At 45.9% G+C, this 19,013-nt stretch overlaps 2 protein-coding genes across 2 annotated transcripts in view; both read right to left on the bottom strand.

Moving 5' to 3' along the window:
• Positions 1 to 723: 723 nt before the first annotated feature.
• Positions 724 to 3,219, bottom strand: BRK1 (BRICK1 subunit of SCAR/WAVE actin nucleating complex). The gene is made up of 3 exons (XM_063411217.1): positions 3,001 to 3,219; positions 2,835 to 2,917; positions 724 to 2,757 (listed from the first exon to the last, which is right to left on the bottom strand). Exons 1-3 carry the CDS (start codon positions 3,116 to 3,118, stop codon positions 2,731 to 2,733), a joined length of 228 nt encoding a protein of 75 aa, XP_063267287.1. The 5' UTR covers positions 3,119 to 3,219; the 3' UTR covers positions 724 to 2,730.
• The window catches only part of FANCD2 (FA complementation group D2), a 35,591-nt gene continuing 19,690 nt past the window's right edge, over positions 3,113 to 19,013 (bottom strand). The window contains exons 26-44 of the mRNA XM_063411206.1: positions 18,714 to 18,822; positions 18,098 to 18,196; positions 17,064 to 17,173; positions 16,713 to 16,859; positions 15,465 to 15,581; positions 14,497 to 14,625; positions 14,194 to 14,300; positions 12,403 to 12,516; positions 11,732 to 11,859; positions 10,444 to 10,543; positions 9,590 to 9,712; positions 8,756 to 8,849; positions 8,136 to 8,207; positions 7,257 to 7,295; positions 6,735 to 6,809; positions 6,472 to 6,546; positions 3,940 to 4,086; positions 3,339 to 3,422; positions 3,113 to 3,251 (exon numbers count right to left, since the gene is read on the bottom strand). Of these exons, the coding sequence (XP_063267276.1) occupies positions 3,174 to 3,251; positions 3,339 to 3,422; positions 3,940 to 4,086; positions 6,472 to 6,546; positions 6,735 to 6,809; positions 7,257 to 7,295; positions 8,136 to 8,207; positions 8,756 to 8,849; positions 9,590 to 9,712; positions 10,444 to 10,543; positions 11,732 to 11,859; positions 12,403 to 12,516; positions 14,194 to 14,300; positions 14,497 to 14,625; positions 15,465 to 15,581; positions 16,713 to 16,859; positions 17,064 to 17,173; positions 18,098 to 18,196; positions 18,714 to 18,822 (1,947 nt within the window). The 3' untranslated portion in view covers positions 3,113 to 3,173. The remainder of the gene's footprint in view (positions 3,252 to 3,338; positions 3,423 to 3,939; positions 4,087 to 6,471; positions 6,547 to 6,734; positions 6,810 to 7,256; positions 7,296 to 8,135; positions 8,208 to 8,755; positions 8,850 to 9,589; positions 9,713 to 10,443; positions 10,544 to 11,731; positions 11,860 to 12,402; positions 12,517 to 14,193; positions 14,301 to 14,496; positions 14,626 to 15,464; positions 15,582 to 16,712; positions 16,860 to 17,063; positions 17,174 to 18,097; positions 18,197 to 18,713; positions 18,823 to 19,013) is intronic.

Raw genomic sequence — 19,013 nt, 5'->3', positions numbered from 1 at the left:
CTTCAGCTCACTGAATTATCAGGTTCAACCACCTGCAACATAAAGGGGATGAAGGTACTTTAAAACTGTTTCCTAAAATCAAGGGTCAGCTTGCAGCAGGCTCTCTTTGAGAGAGCCGAAAGCATTTTTACTCAAAGCTAGAACTATTTGACAAGTCTGGTCCAATCCATTCATCTTACAAGATGTACTCTGGATCAGAGACAACTTATTTGGGCTACACAAAGCTTGACTCAAGCTCTAGATCCCTCTTCTGCTGACACCACACCAGGGTTGACACCTTGTCTTCCACCCAGACCACAACACTACATCTCATTGCAAAACCTTAGAGCCTACAATGAGGACTGCTAGACTGCTCCAGTCACTCCCTGAGGCCTGGCTGCCTCACCAGCAGGCAGTGAGCACTACAAGCCCACTGTCTGTCATCTGAGAGTGCAAACCTTTCTCAAGCTACAGACTGCCTTGGGCTTTCCAGGTCAATTCTGGCACCTTTGTAAGGGGCTTCAAACCAGCTTCTCTGCAGTTCAGGCTCTGGGAAAAGGTCTCGGACCACCAACAGGTCTCTGCTGACTGTAAGAAGCGCACCCAGCCCTGTCAGGAGATGAAGACAGCATGGTGTGAGGACACAGAGGACACTGCCATTTGCTGCTGCATTAAATATGTGGTGGGAAGAACAGAACCACTAACATGCCACGTAAATCAGTCATCTAAATTAGAATACACAAATCCACTCCAGAAAACTTTAATGTAGGTTCCTGGGGCATCATATTCTGAAAAAAACAAAGAAAACAAAAAAAACCAAAACCACCCAAAATACAGTACAAAGAAAAAGGCAAACACAATTTGCCAGTATTTAAAATAATGAAATGTGTCAAAGCTCCATCTATTAAAAGGCCGTATATCACAGCAGCTGCTGGAGGAAGCTGTAAGCAGCCTGAGGACCAGAAGGCTTCACCTCCCAGAGATAGCCTGGAATAAGCAGCACCCAGCAGAAAACCTGGCTCCTTAGGGAACTAGTAACACTCCTTGAAAGGTAAAGGGCAGAACTCTGTACTGCAGTGAGCTGTGCAGCATCCCTGCTGAGAGATGAACAGGACAGGCTGATCCCACAGTGCTGACGCTCTGTGACAGCACATAGCCTGGGAGGAGTGGTACCTTCCAGCAGATCCCACCAACTGCGTGGCAAAACCTCCTCCTGTGAGAAATCCTGGTCTCAGAGGAGAAAGAGCCATTACAACAGCCAGTCAGGAGACCAGGAAAGGATCTGAGACACACCATGCTGCTACAGTGGATCTTGAGTTAAGAGGTCAGCCCAGTACAGACCCAATCCCAGGGATGTCTGTGGTACCCTGTTCTCCCTGTTCTCTCCTTCAGTCTTTGGACTGAAGAATCTTAGCATAATTCAGGCAAGAACCTCTGGTGGTCTCTGCCTCAAGCCCATCCCATTCAAAGCAGGGCCAGCTTCAACATCCACTTAATTCAGGGCCTTCTCCAGATAAGTACTGAGTCACCTCCAATGATGGGAGATCTCAGAACCTCAGCACACGCACAGTAAGCAATGCGTGGGCCACGGCAGTACTTCTGATGGACTTGGGCTACAGAGCAGCCACCCTGGAGCCAAGAGAGAGCTGCCTTCATTCCATCTATCAATCTTCATATGACAACAGTCTAATTTGATATGGCCCCTACACCTAAGGGCAGTGACCTATGGCTGTTCCACTCCACTGCAGGGCTGCTACAAAACACTCATTTCCACAGGTACTATGCCCCAAAAGCAGCTAAGCTTCCCTGATGTGCAGCCCAACCTGACAATAACCATGAGACCTGAGGGAAAAGCTGCAGGAGCACTTATTCAAACAATGGAAAACAGAGATTCCTACGGAGAACAAAACTGTAAGCTCAGAGGAGGACCTATGTCAACAAGGAACCAGCTGATGTCAGACAGCCTCAAAAATATAACAAACATTAAGTAACCCACTCAGTAAACACTGCAGGCATGACAGTGCCATTATGAAAAAAACCTAAGATTACAGTTGGAGAATATACCAAGACATTGAAAGCCTGCTGGGAAGCAAGAAAATCTTTGCTGACACCAATTCCACAGACTCCCCAACAAATGCTAAATATGAGCAGTGAATCTGTAGATTTAGATGCCCACTGAAAACTGAGATAAATAGAGGAATAGTGGGTAGGGCTGAGAGACTTCCTTCTCCTTGCCACTTGCCTCGCAGAGGAGAAACACCTCTTCCTGGTGCTAGCAAAAGGCCCTCTCCTGTGGCATGTGCAGCACGCCAGGTGAGCTTGCTGTCCCCACACTGCCCTGACATGTGCACATGTGAAGGCTGAGACACCCTTCAGACCACAGAGACCACCAGATTTTCTGCTGTGATCCCAAAGGGAGCACAAAGCACCCCAAAAGCCGGTTAGGTGTCTCCAGGAGCTGACAACAGCCTAGCCCGTGGCCGCTGTGGCACAGCCCCCATGCATGGGGAGGAATGTGTGCCCAAACCCCGTGGGTCAGGCAGATGGAAGGGCAGGCTCTGGACATCCAGGACGGTGGCAGGGAGCCGGGCATCCCGCGGCCCGGCCCCAGGCAGGCACGCAGAGAGCAGGCAGGGCAGGAGCACAGCGGTTTATTGGCAACACGAGCAGAGGCGGCGGCGGTGGCGGCGGGCCCCGAGCGGGGTGTGGGGCGGAGGTGCTCCGGCGGCGGGGGCCGGGGCCGCCCCGGGCCTATGTCAGCGTTTCCCCCTTGGTGACCTACGGGAAAAGGAAAAGCCTCAACCAGGGCTGGCCTCGGGCCCGACCCGCACCCGGCCCACGGCCCCGCTGCTCACCCGGGCCTCGATGTACTCGATCCTCCGCTCCAGCGCCGTCAGCTTCTCGTTCAGGGTAGCCAGTCGGGACCGGCACGACATGTCTGTGGGGAGGCGGCAGTGAGACCCCGCGGGCCGCCACAGGGCCCGGCCCGGCCCGCCCGCAGCCCCCGCCCCGCGCGCTCACCGAACGAGTTGAGGAAGTCGGCGATCTTCTTGATGGAGCTGGTGATCACCTCGATGTACTCGCGGTTGGCCCAGTCCTGGTGGATCTCCCGCTGCACCGGGTCCTCCTGCACCGACATGGCCGCCGCCGCGCCTGCGCGGGAGCCGCGCCCCGCCCGCCGCCCGCCCGCCGCCTCAGGGCCGCGCTGCCGAGGGGCCCGGCCCGGGCCCGCCGCGCTCCTCGGCGCCGTCCGTGTCGCTGCCGCTCGGCTCCTGCGGGACGCGCCGCCGTCAGCGCCGGGGCCGCACCCCCGCCCTCCCCCGCCCCGGAGAGGCGCAGCCCGGCGGCCCCTGAAGTACCTCCTCAGCCGGGCTCTCCGCCGAGTCTTCCTCGTCCTCATCCGAGCCCCTCTCCTCTGAGGCCTGAGTCAAAATTTCTTCTCCCTAAGTGGAACACAAGATCTGTACTGCTTGTCTGCGAGGCGGCCAAAGCGTGCCAGGGTGGGATGGAAGAAAAGGGATTTCGTTGCCTTCTTAAGTAATAAGCTTTAGAGAAAAAAAAATCAGGTTTTGTTGAACTGTCCCTGCTTCTACAGTGAAAGATGAAGAGCCAAAACTGGCTTCTTTTAAAGCCACATGTGAAAGTGGGTGAAGGTGTTCCAAGAGACCTTTATCTTTCCCTCTTGTGCATGTAGTTCTTGCCATAGAACAGCCAAAAAATCCCCATACCTGTTCATTACGATCAAATCTGACCCCTCAGTGCAAGAGCCTAGAGATGCAGACTCTTGATATTGAAATAAAATGCTTCTTTCTCCTGCACTAGATATGACTGTACTATGGTCACACTGAATTTAGCCTTTTAGTGAAACCCACACACAAAGGGAGAGTTGGACTTGTCTGGACACCGTGAGCATTGTCTTCTCCCAGTTTTAATTGCCCCAGGCAGGGCAGTGATTCTCACCTGAAGATCCCGATTTTTGAGGATGCCGACCCAGAAGGCCTCCTGGCAGTGGTTGAATGCCAGCATTGCCTTCACCCTGTACACAAATTGTTCCAGGGACTTCTTCAACAACGGCACATGGTTGGTCAGTCCAATGTCTTGGTGAATCTGTGCAATGATAAAATGTGATGAGGAGTGATTACTGCCTAAGTTTTCTGGCTGTTTAAAAGCCATTGGTTATCAGGTGGGATGGATGTGACCCCCACAAAGCTTGCCCAGATGACATCACTTTTTGGCCAAATTCTAGCTATTGTTAAAAAATAAAGTATTTTGTTTAAATTGATCCCTTAGAACAATCCAAATATCCATATTCACTTGGATTAAAAAGAAGCCTGGTTTTGTCATGAGCTCTAAAGATAAACTAGTAACTCCTCTGCTGAATTCCCAAAATCAGAATAGAAAAAATAAGAAAGGTGTTAAATACACCACTTTCATCACCACCTTTTCTTGCTCAGTGCCTCATGCAGTTCCTTTACATGGAATGTGTGTGCACTATACTCTCCAAAGGCAGCTTCTCTGGAGCAAAGAAGCACTGGCTTTTGGAGAACTAGGACAGAAGGAACAGGTGGAGTTGCTGTAAGCAAAAATCACTAGAGGAAGGGCAGCTATGCCCGGTATCCTGAGATGTAGCTCTGGGTGAGCATCTCCTGCTAGGCTTTAATCTGCAGTACACAAGAGTCATTGCTAAACCAGAAAGCCTGTCAACCTGCCAAAACCTGCACAATTATTTTGTACATAAGTATTTTCCCTTTTCATGAGACTACTTAGTAATCTTTTGGGATTAAGATGCTCTCATTATCTGTACTCTGAATTCAGGTCACCTGCAGTTCTTGGAAGAGTTCAGCATGCCTGGGCCAAGGGACACTGCTTTGCTTCAAGTTCTGCCAGCGGGGAATGGGTAACTGATTATCAACAGCAAGCTGTTCTCTAGCCTATGTAACAGGCAGGAGCTAGCAATCATCAGCACTAATCAGAACCAAATGAGCAGAACCCTTGCTAATGACACCAACCAACACTCACAGTGCTCCCTGGGCCCTGGAACCTGCTCAGCTGTGTGCAGGCAGTTTGGAGACTCAACAAAGTACAGCATTGGCAAAAATCTGTCTCCAGAAACTGTCCACATGCCCAGGGTTAGATATGTAAACAGAAAAAGGCTTGGTGTGAAAGGGGAAATGACAAATACTTCAGAAATGACAGGTGAAGCTGATTGCTATTGCCTGCTATGTAATGCTCTTTAAAGACACATGTATTGAGGGAGAGTGACAAAGGTTAGCCAGCATCCCTGAGGTTTGTATGAAAGCGAAATCAGGGTTGGTTTAACAAATCTTGGTGTTAACTCCTCTTCAAACAGGTATGGAGCATTCATTGCGTACATTTACTTGGCCCGGATTCAGTTTCTGCCTTCTCATTCCTACAAAATGATTTGGCACAGAGACCTGTACCAGAGAAGTAGCAGAACACAGGCGTTCCTTAATTGCAGCTCTGTGCTAACCGGGACCATGGAACACAGCACTTGAAAATGGTGGTAAAGGGCAAAGACAAACATACATGGAAAGCTGCAATGCTGTCATCCTGGTTACAAGGTGAATTGTGACTTTAAAGCAGGCATGAGGATTTCACTTTCAAACATGAGAAGGACTTTTTAGCATTGTCAGGGTTTGTGCCAGCTTCCAATGGTCACGCTGTGCTGAGAGCTGCAACAGCATGTTCTGATCTTCAGCTAAGTATCTATGCTCCTGAAGCCAGCTCTGGCCTAAATAGGTAGCAAATCTGGCTTGGGAGCCATGCTGGTAGCTGGCTTTCTCCCTTCAGCTGCTTTGGCAAAGCTCCCTTCTTGGACAACTGGTCATGAACCTTTTAGGAGTCAGGAACAAAGCAGCACACATGAAGTGATTCTCTCTTGCAACAAGCACTGTCTCTCCAAACTGTAAGCAAAGTTCTAATTGTCTCTTTCCTTCCTCCCCCAAGTTTCCCACAGAGACAGACAGACTGTTACCACCTTCCTCCTTCTCCCTTTGCCCTTAGCAACATAACAATGTAAAAGCCATCTCAGGAGGACTTTGAGCAGGGTTTTTCCCCATCCACCTCCTGTTGCTGATTCTTCTGACTCACAAGGCTGTTCAAATTTGTCCAAAGCTTCTCTCCTATATTATCAATCTGGCATCTGTACTTTGTTCAAGGTCTCTAAGGTCTTAGCCTGTGTCCTCAGAGGCATCCCCTTACAGATGCCAACAACCAAAGATGTCTAGAACCTCTGTGCTAAAAAATATTATGCCAACCTGACCTAACATCCAAGTCAGCCACTTCCAAAATAAATGCTTCAACTTTTGGGCCATTAAAGAAGTCTATTTCACCTTCTCTCAGAGTTTTTGCTTGCACAGGCACTGCTGGAAGCATGCAAGTAGAATCTGCCAATGCCCTAGAAAAGCAGTGGAAGGGAAGTAATACCATCCTTAGGAAAGGAGTTTGTGCTGCAGTTGGAACTTATCTTACCTTGGAATGGCCACACATATGATGAAGTTGTCTGGTACTCAGCTGCAAGGTTTTCAGCAAACTCTGCACATCGTCCTGCAATAAATAAGCACACCAGCAAATTGTTCTAAAAGGACTTTTCCATAGGGAAATAAGAATATTGAAACAGCCTTAGTCCTAGCAATCCTTTCAAAGGGTTATGGGATAGAGGTAAGATGTGTGTATGCAGGAAGTATCAGGTATGATTCCCAACTGGTTGCAGCCCGTTCTGTCCCCAGGGTTACCGTGTGCTTTTTAAAGCTGTGGTCCAGGAGAGGCATGGCAAGCTTCAGAAATGCTTCTACAAAGAGGCGGCCGTACTACAAAAGAGAGATAAATATATCAGAAAGCAAATTTAAACTCCTTTTCAAAGAACCATCCGAAAGTCAGATGAGATAACAATATAATCTTCCAAGCTACCCTAGAGACTGTTCTTGCTTAGAAAAAGATTGTATTCGTGTGAAGGCTGTACTGGAATATACAGGATCAGTAAAGGGTCCCACTTTAATCACTGCACAGAGAGGCTAGAAGGACATTCATGTCATCATTGTACACATCCCTGCTTTTATCCACCAGGCATCTGGGAATAAAACTGAACTAAATGCAAAATGTTAGAATCATTATGAATATATTGTATAGCAAGGTGTAAGGAACACAGTATCTGCTTCTTCCAGGGAATCCGTACCCACTCTGCTGCACTAGAGGCAATGATTCAAGAAAGCTGGTACTTAAACTGCTCTCTTCAATTATCTTGAAATTTTGCTTACCTTCAGACAGATGCTGAGTACAGGCCTGCTGTCAAATACCTACATGGACAAGAGGGAAAAAGTCAGATCGGTCCACAAGTCTAAAAAAAACCAGGGAAGCACAACACCCAATTAAAAATGGCCCTTCATGGCACACCCCTGTGAATGTGTGAATCCTGCTCTAAGGCAACATCCATTCTCAGGTTTCAGCAGGAACACCACATAAGCACAGGAACTGTAGTGACTCTCACGTGGAAGCCCTTGGCCGGATTGCTGTTCACTGATCTAAGGTCCACCTTTTGCAGATGGCACAAAATTATCTCAGCAAGTAGAAAGTTCTTAACAGTTTGGGACCCAAGAGACCCAAGCCCAGCTGATCAGCAGATAATCACATAACAGACAGAGCAAATCTGAGATGGGCAAAATAATGTGAAGGGAACTCTGGTGCTCTTGAAGTAAACTGAATTATGGACAAAACTGAACTGTGGTCCAGCTCTATCCTTTATGCTCTCCAAGGCATCTAGAGCACAGCTAGGGCTCCAGTGAATGCTGCTGTATAGAAAAACTTGGGCTTGCCAATTATCACTTCAGATATGTAAAAATAAACAGTAATGATCAACCTAAGCAAGGAGAAAAGTGGAGCTGTACCTGTGACCTTCTAGCCCAAACAGCATCACACTCAGAGACACTGAATGAACCAGCTCCAAAACTGACAGAAGGGGATATTCCATCCAGTGGGACTGGGCATGGATCATAACTGGCTTTATTTATCACCTCCAGGTTGTTCCACTGGCCAGTCACACTTCACGTTTTTCCCCAGTGCTCATAAGCCTGGGCCTTAAGAACACCAGGCTTTATTGGGAATTTGGAGCTAAAGCAGAAGAACAACCAGAACCTCACCTTGACCAAGTTAATGAGGATGTGGAAATTCCGCACAGCGATGTTCCAGTGCAGCAGCTTCTCCAGTTGCACCTACAGGATGCAAGGGGACAATAACCCAAGGTGGTGCATTTCCTCTCACCTTGCTGGATGTGCTTTCAGCATTTGCTGTACTCAAAGCACTGCTGTTATTGAAGACAGAGGAACAAAGCTTTACCACAAGCAGATTTATCACAGCAGAAACACTCCACAGCAATTCCAGCCTGATCAGTGGCTTTAAGTGTGAGGAGTTAACTCGCTTCCTTGCTCTCAGAGCAGCTCTTGGTTGCAAAATAATGTTGTGCTCCCACATGGGTGTGCAGACCAACTGCACAGTATAGTATTTTGCTGATAAAATGCCTATTTTCTGGTTGGAGCTTCTGCTGGATTTACTAGATTTTTGACAGGGTGAAAATCAGGAAAAATGATGCTACTTATATGTTACCCTGCATATTAATGTTGATATACACTGATCAATGAAGGTGACTGCATATGCTAGACAAAGCTCAGAAGTAAATTCCTTTCCAATTTATACATCTTTATTGTACTGTCCAGTTTAAGTTTTCTTCCCCTTACAGAGTCCAGTGTATTCATTTTCCTACCTCACTTGAGTCTGATGGTTTCCCAGCTGGGATGCTTTTCACTGAACTCTCCAGCTGAGCCATCATTACTCTGAAGAAAACTGGGAATGTCTGCCTATGGAGAAAATGAAAAAAACTAGAAGTCAACTCTGAGCATTTTGATAGGCTGTTTGTCACCAGAATGATGCAAAAAAACTCAAAGGTTGCCCAGCTGGGCATCCTCCTCAGCAGGAAATCACAGGAGATTGGCCCTAGGACTCATAAACAGGTCTACCCCAGACCAATTGGCCAGACAGATGGAGAATCCTGGGAAGTCACTAGCACTTCCCCACAGTGAATTACACTTAGACACCACCACTTCCTTGCAGCTGTAGGGGTGCACAGCGAAAGGCTTGCAGCTCTCAGCATAAGATGATTTTGGAAGTTTCAGAGTGCAGGAACTTTCTTCATCCTTGCTTCCAAAGCACTCTGAGTGTGTTTTTGCACACTGCATACCAGCCCAGGTTGCCCGCAGCCACGCCAGGCCTCTGAGGCTGACTTTTGAAGTGCTTTACACCACCACAGTAGCACAGAGACAACATACTTCATGACAGACAGCGGTTCATTCTCCAGTTAAAATGGCTCCCAGCAATAAACTCAACATCACGGTAAACACTGGACATTCCACTTTAGCATAAAGCTACCACATGCTACCTGTTGCATAGTGCCAAAACAATGTTTACAGAGTCCAGAGTACCCACCACAGTACCAACATGAAATTACAACAGGCCATAAAATAAGATAACTAAATATCTAAAAGCAGAAATTATCATTATGCATTATCAGAGAATTCAAAGTTTCTATTGCTACAATTACCTGCTTAGGGTAGGATAAGTAGAAGAACATCCATCTTTGGCAGAGTTCATCAGCTCAGGAACACCAACACTGGAGATTTCCTCTATGGCTTTCAGGATGTTATCTGTGTGCTCCAGGTAGACACTAAATCCAAAACCAGCATAGCTGATCAGTAGATACTATGCAGAATGACACAACGAGGCCTTGAACACTGCCCTGCCTGAAACATGTGGCCTAAAACTGTGTCAAGCTCTTCCCTGCCAAAGGCAATCAATCACATGCAGGAAACCCAAAGCACTACTTAAAACTGTCACAGTGATGTCATTAAAAGCTACCATGATCTGAAACATACATGGATTCAGTATTTCCTCGTTCTAGCATTTCGGAAGGACAGGCTGGGAAGAGGATGAGATGGAATTGCCTTTGTGAGAGAGAACACTGCATCAGTATGGGTGACATTGAAATGGCTATGATTGTTCCTGATCCACCTGGATCAGGAAGAAGCCAACAAAGCCTTCTACAGACAGCAGGAGTACCCCACGCTGCAGGCCGTGATCCTCATGGCAGCCTAAGCACTGTGACACCTGCTGGAAGGACAGCCCAACAGGGCAGAAGCAATCCAGGAGTTTCCTGGAAGGCATTTATGAGAACTTCCTGATACAAGTGACAGAGGATCTGATGAGGAAAGGTGCTTAGCTGGACCTCACACTTCAAACCAAGTAATAAACTGTGCTTTCGAAATAGTGTAGAAACAAGGCTTTAGGTCAGGCTGTGCAAGATGAGGATTATGATTCAGAGGGGCCATTCCTCTGCAGCAACAGTAATCACTAAAAAAAAGTGTCTTGGGGTGCCTAAGGGAATGGCCTGAGCCTTACCAGAGCATGGTGTGCAGGGCACTGTTGAACTGGCTTCCCTTCTCTCGGTCTCCACTGGGCTTCACCCAGGACTGGCAGAGAAACTGCTTTGCTAGAGAAGCTGGGAAACATAAGGGATAACTTAGTGAAAGAGGAATAATAATTCTTCCATATAAAAGCAGTGTGTTGATTTTTTGAAGGATCACAATATCATTACCCCTCATGTGCCTGAGCTTTCTAAGTCAGAATGCCTGGTCTGGAATACCTGTTCACATCAGAACCATGATCCACCTCTGGCCACTTCTGACAAACTAAAGTTAAACCTTACTTGTTTGGTAGCTCCTACAGTGTGCCATCTATTTGTTTTTAATTAGGCCATATGCAACCCTTAGGGTATCCATTTCTAGAAATGGAATTCCAATAACAAGTGACTTGGCCTTTTGGCCACAGCACTATAATAATAAATGTGAACAGACAAGTTTAAAGTCTACAGATTTCTGAAATCAAAACTGCTAGGAAACCTGCTTGTCTCTTGCAGAATTGTTTAAAACCAGAAAATGATTAGTTAAAATAGGTTGTTGCCTGCCACACACAGTCAGTCATTTTCCTAATGTGGGACTGTTTAAAATAGTAAAATTATCTTTAAGGAGGGATCTTACAATTCTGTGGGATTGGAGAAGGACAAATCACAGAGGTGTCTTAGTATGATAAGGAATGGCTGAGAGGCAAATGTTCTAGAGTCTTTATTTCAGTGTGTGCTGAAGTGAAGGTGAAGCAGTTTTCTTGTATATTCCCTGCAGCCATGTCTGTCCTTTATCTGCTGTTTATCCTAATGGGTCCTAATCCATGAGAGAAGCTTTCTTAATTGAAAACATTTGTTGCATGGGGTTAAGAATTTACAGGTTTTCCTCTCTCTACCCTGGAGTAACAACTGTATTTGCAACTCATTTCCACAAGTTTTGTACATCTGTACTTAGAATAGGAAGTTACATCAGATCAAGTCTGTGATCACTCACCTCCATAACCAGAGATTAAACTGGTACCAACACTGAACAGCAGGCTCATGCTTAGAACTCCCAAAAGTTGTGAAGCTCTGATTTTTAAAACACCAGCTGAGAGAGCTGGAGTCTGCCTGTCTGCATGTGACTGAGCAGAACAAATATCCAAGAGGGTCCAATATATTTACTGTTGTTCCCTTTATTAATGGGTAGCACTGTTCACCCAGTCAGATTACCAGGATGTGAAAGGGAAATTTCTTCCTTAGAAGGCACAAAAACTCATCTGAGATGAGTGACTCTTCACACATTACCCATTTTGTCCTTCTTCCAGCCAGACATGGGTTTCTCAGTGATGGCAATCAGGAGCTGAGTGAGGATATAGGCACAGTGGAAGCTGGGAACACTCTGCTGGAAATTCAGGAGGTACTGGAAACTCTCACTGGGGATGACGGGAAAGGGAAAAGGTAAAAACAATGTAGACAGGGTAATATCTCAGGCATACATAAATAAAAAGGAAGCATTAGACCATCTCAGATCCAAGGTCTCCTTATCCCAGTGTTTTGTTTCTGGCAGTGCCCTTCTGAAGAAGGGGTGATCAGCCACTAATACATAGGAATTCAGTCACTGAGAAAATTCTCTCAAGCCCCAGCCAGTCAGTCTAGAAACAGCTTTATATATAGCTTTTGCCTAGTGTCTCTGTATTTTAACTCTCCAAAACATAATCATTCCTTCTGTGAATCCCATTAATCTCCTTGTCTCAAACAGCATACAAATGAGATCCACAGATTCATGCATATTTTACATTTTTTACTCTTTTAATGAGGTTTGACTACATTGTCATTCAATTAAATACAAAGCACTGTTTGAAGTGAGTGTAGTCTTCATGAGAGCTCCCAAAGACATTTACCCATAATGCCCACACAAAACAGGGAAAAATCCCTGAAATTTGTTCATTTCAAACCTTGTAAAATATAGACTCTACCTTATCAGTTCCTCAAGAAGAAGAAACTCTGTCTCTCCTGGCTTTAGCCTGTCTGCAAGCACTTGGAGAGCTGACCTCAGCAAGCCACTATTTTCATGCTGAGAAAAACCATTCCTGAGGGGGAAAAAACCCAGTTCATCATCAGATTAGAAGAGGTATCAGACACAAATGCAGATCTAAGCCTATCTGGCAAGAAGGACAACAGAGAAGCTGGATACTCAAGACAAGTCCTGCCAATATAAAAGTTATAAAGGGACACAAAAAATTGAAAACTCAATGGGAATGGAAAGCATTGAGCACCAACAGTACTAACTTTTTAATCAGACTGCAGATCTAGCTTGGTGAGGAGAGGCCATTTCCCACAAGTGGAGGTCCATATATGCTAAGCCAATGCTATGTAGGCCTAAAGCAAAGGATGCATAATGGCAGTTGCTGTGCTAATGCAGTGATCATGGGTGGTCACCTCCTGAACAACAGGTAGGAGCCTAACAGAGGGAAAACTCTAGAGGTCTTCATTATTTCTCTGAACTCCCAGTATCTGGAAGTTCAGTGTCCCAGTGTGATGTATGCCAGAAATAATCAAATACATCCACATTCCAGTTCTACACACTGATCAGGTGGACTTGATAATGGTAATGCTCAAGTGCACCTGAGCCACACAAGTTAACAATTGGTAATTTAAGAGGCCTTAACTAAACAAATGTAAAAAGAGCTGTAATTTGGTTGTTGAATTTTAGTGGCTGGACACCTCACCCCAATTTTGCTGACCTACAGCAAAACAGATTTTATACTTGACAGCAAAACTGATCTTGAGTTGTCTGGTACAAAACTGACCAGGTCCTTTGATTTACAAGATAGGTGGACTCAGGAACAACCAACATCCAGACTGGCTAAAGAGGAAATGACAAATCTGAGAATGGCCGAGAGTGGATCAGGAGCCCTGAGGCTCCAACAGAGGTCAACAGGAGGCAGACCCCAGACCTCCCTTTTTGTGCTGTTATTACTGTTTATGAAGTAAAATGCTTTCCTCGTGCAAATCTAAATTGGGGGCTAGAGAGAAACTTTTATGATCCTATCCTGGATTATATTACCAGATGCAGAAGTCTGCAGGCTGCACAAGCATTCCTGAGTTGGACATTAATGGATCCAGCTTGAATACATCAACAGCATTGGCTTTTTGCCAGTGAAATACGCATTCATCCTTTCCCACTGGCAAAAGAAATTCTTCCATCACTCAGGAGTCAGGCAGTGACAATTTAGCAAAGCATGAGTGGAAGGAAATGGGAAAGGATGGGTAAGAAATTCCAAGATCCCTACGCAGACTGGAAATTTCACAGCTAGGTGTGCCAGTATGCCTCTTATGTTGATCTTGACCCAAAAGCCCATTGATTGAATCCTACCCAGTTCAGTGCTTCATCACCTACAGCTTTAGCACAGCTCAGAATCAGGAAATGAAGCCTGGCTTAACTTAAAAGTGCTTAGAAGCCTCCACCCACTGCAGTGGGTTGTTTTTCATGAGTGACAGGCCTTTGGGAAGGTGCAAATACTTGAAAGAAAAGAAAGAAAAGGAAGAAAAGGAAGAAGAGGAGGAAGAAGAAGAAGAGGAAGAAGAAGAAGAGGAAGAAGAGGAAGAAGAAGAAAGAGGAAGAAGAGGAAGAGGAGGAAGAAGAGGAAGAACAGGAAGAACAGGAAGAACAGGAAGAACAGGAAGAACAGGAAGAGGGAGAGGAAGAGGCAGCAGCAGCAGCAGCAATAAACGGGCAGAGCTATGGACTTTTCTTTTAAACTCACCAAGCAAATAAGGAGCGAAAAGTCAGTAACAGCAGCTGGTAGCAGGAGGACATCAGCTGATGCTCCTGGATGTTCACATCTTCTGCACTCTGAGTTTGTACAGCTGCCTTTAATACAGAACAAATAATTCATTAAACACTATTCCAAACAAATAAAATGGCACAAGAATCCATTTCCATAAATTCCATGTTTAAAAAACCTGAAGAAAACAAAATTACTCTTTTTCTCCCGAACAAAATGAAAAGTATCTTTACAGGAGACAAAAGTTGAGGGGTTTTTTGGTCAAAATTGCCCTCCACTGACCTGGAAGTAGTTATGCATGTTCTCCATGTGCTTACACAATGGCTTGAGTAGATCAACCACACACATAGCAACTTCCTTGGGAGATCTCTGACACAGATGGGAAAAGCCAATATCCTTGTTGCCTCTTTCCTGCAGCAAACCCAAAAGATTAAAGTTGCTTCATTAGCTTCTCCTGAGAATGACTTCAATTGCTACATCTTAGACTGCTGCCAAGCAGAGCCATTCCTGATGCCATACAGGGTCAAGACGGGTCACAAGGTAGGAAAGTTGGCTCCTGCTGAACAAGCACCACCAACTCAGACAAGTGGGTAACATTTGACTGAAAGGATAAAACTGATGTGACACACAGCTCTTACAGAATCATTTAGGTTGGAAAAAAGCTTTAAGATAGAGAATCCAACAGTTTACTCAAACATGAAGAGAAGACAGTCTCTGCATGTGGGAATTAAGATAGACAAGGAGAAAGAATAATGAATATGAGGAACCCCTCCAGTCGCAGTGCATTCTCAGTTTAATGCAGTGGGAGATGCATTTACTTTCTCCTGAAGGCATCAGCCAGGAGTCCCTGCACTCAGGTTCCTAATGCAGAAAATGCAGAAACATGGATGTAGCAGCTTCTGCTGGCTGCTGCAGCCATCTGGCCTGGCTAACTTTGAAAGCACAGCCAGTCTCCCCAGGAAGGGCCAGGAAAAGGGTCACTTGAGTCTTCAGGCTACAAGACTCCCTCAGTTAAATTCCCTTTCCTTAGCCATGAAGAGAACCAGATGCTGCAAACACTTCAGCAAGAGCAGTGTACACAAGTCTTTTAAAAGAGCAGGTGCTGCTCTGGCACACAGCTGGGTGTCACACTTCCATTCAACTAACAAGTGAAAATAAATCTGAAAAACATTTCTCAGGAAAGGCCTGGAAGCCCCTCATGTGCTCTGCCTCGGGCCAGGCCTGGACCCATCGCCTGCTGCTGTTCTTGCCTTTGGAGAGGGCACCCTCCTTGTGGAGCCAGAGGGCAGCACATGTTCCAGCTTCCAGCACAGGTCATCCAGAAGGAAGCAAAGCTCAGCAGGCCCCAGCTGCACAACTTCACGAGCCTGTAATTAAAAGAACAGTCAATCCCAGGACCCAGATGTAACTGTAGTGCCTTGAAGCTCCAGTTGACCCTCTCTGTTTCCAGTTATGACTCCTGGACTAGTTAACCTCAGGATGGACTTATTTGGTAGTTGCTTGGTTTTATGGCTCCCCCGTGGCAGGTATGGGGCATTGGTTCTGGTTACTCAAAGCATGAAGCCATCCTGATGCTCTAAACAGCTGAGGCAATGTCAGTGCAACTTAACAACTGAGAATCCCAGGTTTATATGCATTGACATTGAAAATAAGCTCCTAAAGATAAAAAGAGGTTTAAGCCCAGACAGTCACAGAATTCACCAATGGAGTAACAGGCAAGAAGTATTTTGAAATAATGCCACATAGCCCAAGAGACTTGTCAAACAGTCTTCCAGTTGGCCTGTGACCTGCATGCACAGAGACAGCTGTCTGCAAGGGCAGACCAGGCTGTGCTCCAGCCTGCCATGGCCTTCTCACATTTTATGCATTTACTGTAGCCTGACAAAATGAGACTCCAGATGGAGTTAGCCTGCCTACAAAGAGGGTAACAAAATTAAGCACACATTTTCCACAGCCATAGCAATGCAGTTTTTACAAGCTTCCAGATGATACACAGCACCCTACTCACTGAGAGCACCTCCATGACTCCATCCCACATTTGTGCTGTTTATGATCTCCTGATGCCTTGAGACACTTGAGTTCTTGCAATACAGGCTTTACTTTATGTCATAGGTTCTTTTTGACAGGCAATACTTTGTGTATTTACCACCCTATATCTTATCCGTGCTCAATATTAAAGCTCCTTTCTTTCTACACAGACATGTATTAGGTGTATACATGTTATACAGTATTTTCACCTTTTATGCAATATTTACATTAGTTTGTTTTTAACTTTACTACATTACATGTCTGCTCTCCACAGGAAACTCCTCTTTTTCTCAGTGCCTTGAATGCTCTCCTGGGACAAATACTGTCCTGGCCCCCAGCTCACAGCCCTGGACCAACACATCTTAACCCCCACCTGTTGTGCACTTCAGGGGAACAGAGAGGGCCAGAGCCTCTGAGAGATGCCATTACACAAAGCCTCGGCAGTGTGGGTCTCAGGCTGTTCCACTCACCTCTGTGTGCATCTCTGTGTCCAGGACAGACTTTGTGAGCAGCCCACAATGCAGCACAGTGAACACCTCGAGGTCCAGCTCTCGGAAGTACGGGCGATAGCTCTGCAGCTGTGCCAGAGGATTTCCTGCCTCTCTATCAGCAGCAGTCTGAAAAGGAAATTGCAGGAGAGTGGCCTCTGCAGGGACAATTCACAGAATTCTGATAGGAGGCAGGTGCAAGAAAGCAGAACTGAACCACTGACTGTGATTAACTTTGGAATGAACAACCCCCCTCTCAAAGCTTTTGTTTATGCTTCTATGGCATCTTCCCTGTTCTGCCTTCCTTGCATGTCCCCAGAGCTGCACACCTACCTTGTCCAGCTCAGAGAGCTCGGTATCAGGCTGGTTTCCCTCAGAACTGTCATCTGCTTGGGAACGATCTGCAGAGCCAGCTTTGCTGCCATCAGCCTTCTTTTTCCTTCCTTAAACAGAAAAGCAACTTCAAAATCAAAAGCTACACACTACTCAGCACTAGGCAGCACTTGCAGCCAGCACAGGCTGGACTTTAATCAGCTCTAAGAGACCATGGAGCATAGGTCCATAGAGGAAGTACTCCTTCAAAATGCACTATGTAAAGTGATGGATCCTCCTCTTGTCTGCAGAACAGTCAAAACTTTCCTTCTGCCTCCAACACACTCCTACATGACAGGCCCAGACCCTGCACAATGGGTTTGGCACAGGAGGGAAAGGCATTCTGATCTGTGGCCTCCTCCAGTGGTTCTCACTGAATGGAATGTGAATTTCTGTCCACTCTGGCTTAAAGCATATATGTTCCCAGGAAATGCTAATCTAAACTAGAAATAAATCTAATCTAGAAACAGAACTAGAGACAGGAAGAACAAAGCATATCTGACAGCTTCAAAACTGAGAGGCAAGTTCTGTGTCTTCTCTGTGGGAGCTAGCAATGGGTAAGGATGAAGGAAAGATTTCCTTGTGCAGCAGAGCCATGACAAGATTCCCAGGACATTGGTTAGGTACAACCTACAGACCCTCAGGGGTCTGCAAGGCAGTTCAAGCCACAGATTCAGTACCAGATGATGCCACAAACCCATCAAAGACGGAACTTACTGCTGCAGAATTTTGGCATATGAAAGCAATCAATGAAAGCCCTGGATTTTCACTGTTAAATGCTGTGCTTCAGCTTTCCCAAGGAGACAGACTATCCAACACCTGTTTGGGGTAGGATATTATTCCATCTCCACTTCAGCTGCAACAGGAATTGATGAGGTAAAATTTCCAGATATCTAGACGTTGCCAAGAATTTAATGCTCTAGGCAAACACAAGTGCAATCTGCCAGGCAGCCCCCATCACATCTGTTTGCTTAAACATTTTAAATTTTCTTTACCACTCCTTTTTCTGGCTGGACCAGCAGCATTAATGGATGGCACGGCCTCCGGGGCCTCAGAGTCAAAAGTAGCTGGTGGTGGGACATAGCCAGGGGTTGCTGAAAGAAATGTAGAGATTGGGTTAATTCAGCTCCTGAATGGCAACACACAGGCCAGATACATATCTAAAAGAAATATGATAAATTTTACTGTCCTGGTGAAAGTGTGGAGTCTGTGACATAAGTGTAAGAATTTGTGTATCTGCTAACGAGCAGTGAGCTGGAATTGCAGTGAGCAGGAGAGCAGTGAAGCAGATTAGAGTGCCTGAGATCTGGGCAGGGACTGGGAGATGGACACGGTGTGTCAATACTTGGGGGATCTGCAAAAGTTTGTGTGCTTGTGACTCCAGAGTGTGTAATTTGTGTGCTCCTCACTGAGGAAGTGATTAAGAAGAGCAGTTTGGATTTGGACAAATTGAAAATTATAGTTGTCAACACACAAACTCTTAAAACTGTAAAACTGCCACTGTAAAACTGCAGTGTGTGCTACCATTTGCTTCTTCCATTGATGTCTAAGGCAACCGCTTTCACTTCACAGCTAGTACAGGCCCAGAATGTACAAATGTTTAATACTCACCTGCCAAGCACTTTCCCAGCACATTCTGCAGCTCTGTGATGTTCTGTAATCGAGTTAAAACTTTCCCCTTCATCTCAGCATCCTGTTGCTGGCAGAAGGCATTTACAACCTAGAGATACAAACCAAGCTCACTGAATTAGGGGGGTTTGAAACCACTTTGCTACTTTTTCTTTTCTGAATAACATTCTCAAGTCCTGTATAAATACATAACACAGCACAAGTGGCCTGTGTGACCAGGTTCAGACTGCATGAATAAAACTCTAGAGAAGTCCAAAGAACATGGATACAATTGGTGCAATC

The sequence above is a fragment of the Prinia subflava genome, chromosome 14, assembly GCF_021018805.1.
Source record: "Prinia subflava isolate CZ2003 ecotype Zambia chromosome 14, Cam_Psub_1.2, whole genome shotgun sequence".
In the NCBI taxonomy this organism is placed as follows: Eukaryota; Metazoa; Chordata; class Aves; order Passeriformes; family Cisticolidae; genus Prinia; species Prinia subflava.
The sequence above is the reverse complement of the archived record's forward strand: the minus strand, read 5'-3'. Positions and strand labels throughout refer to the sequence as shown.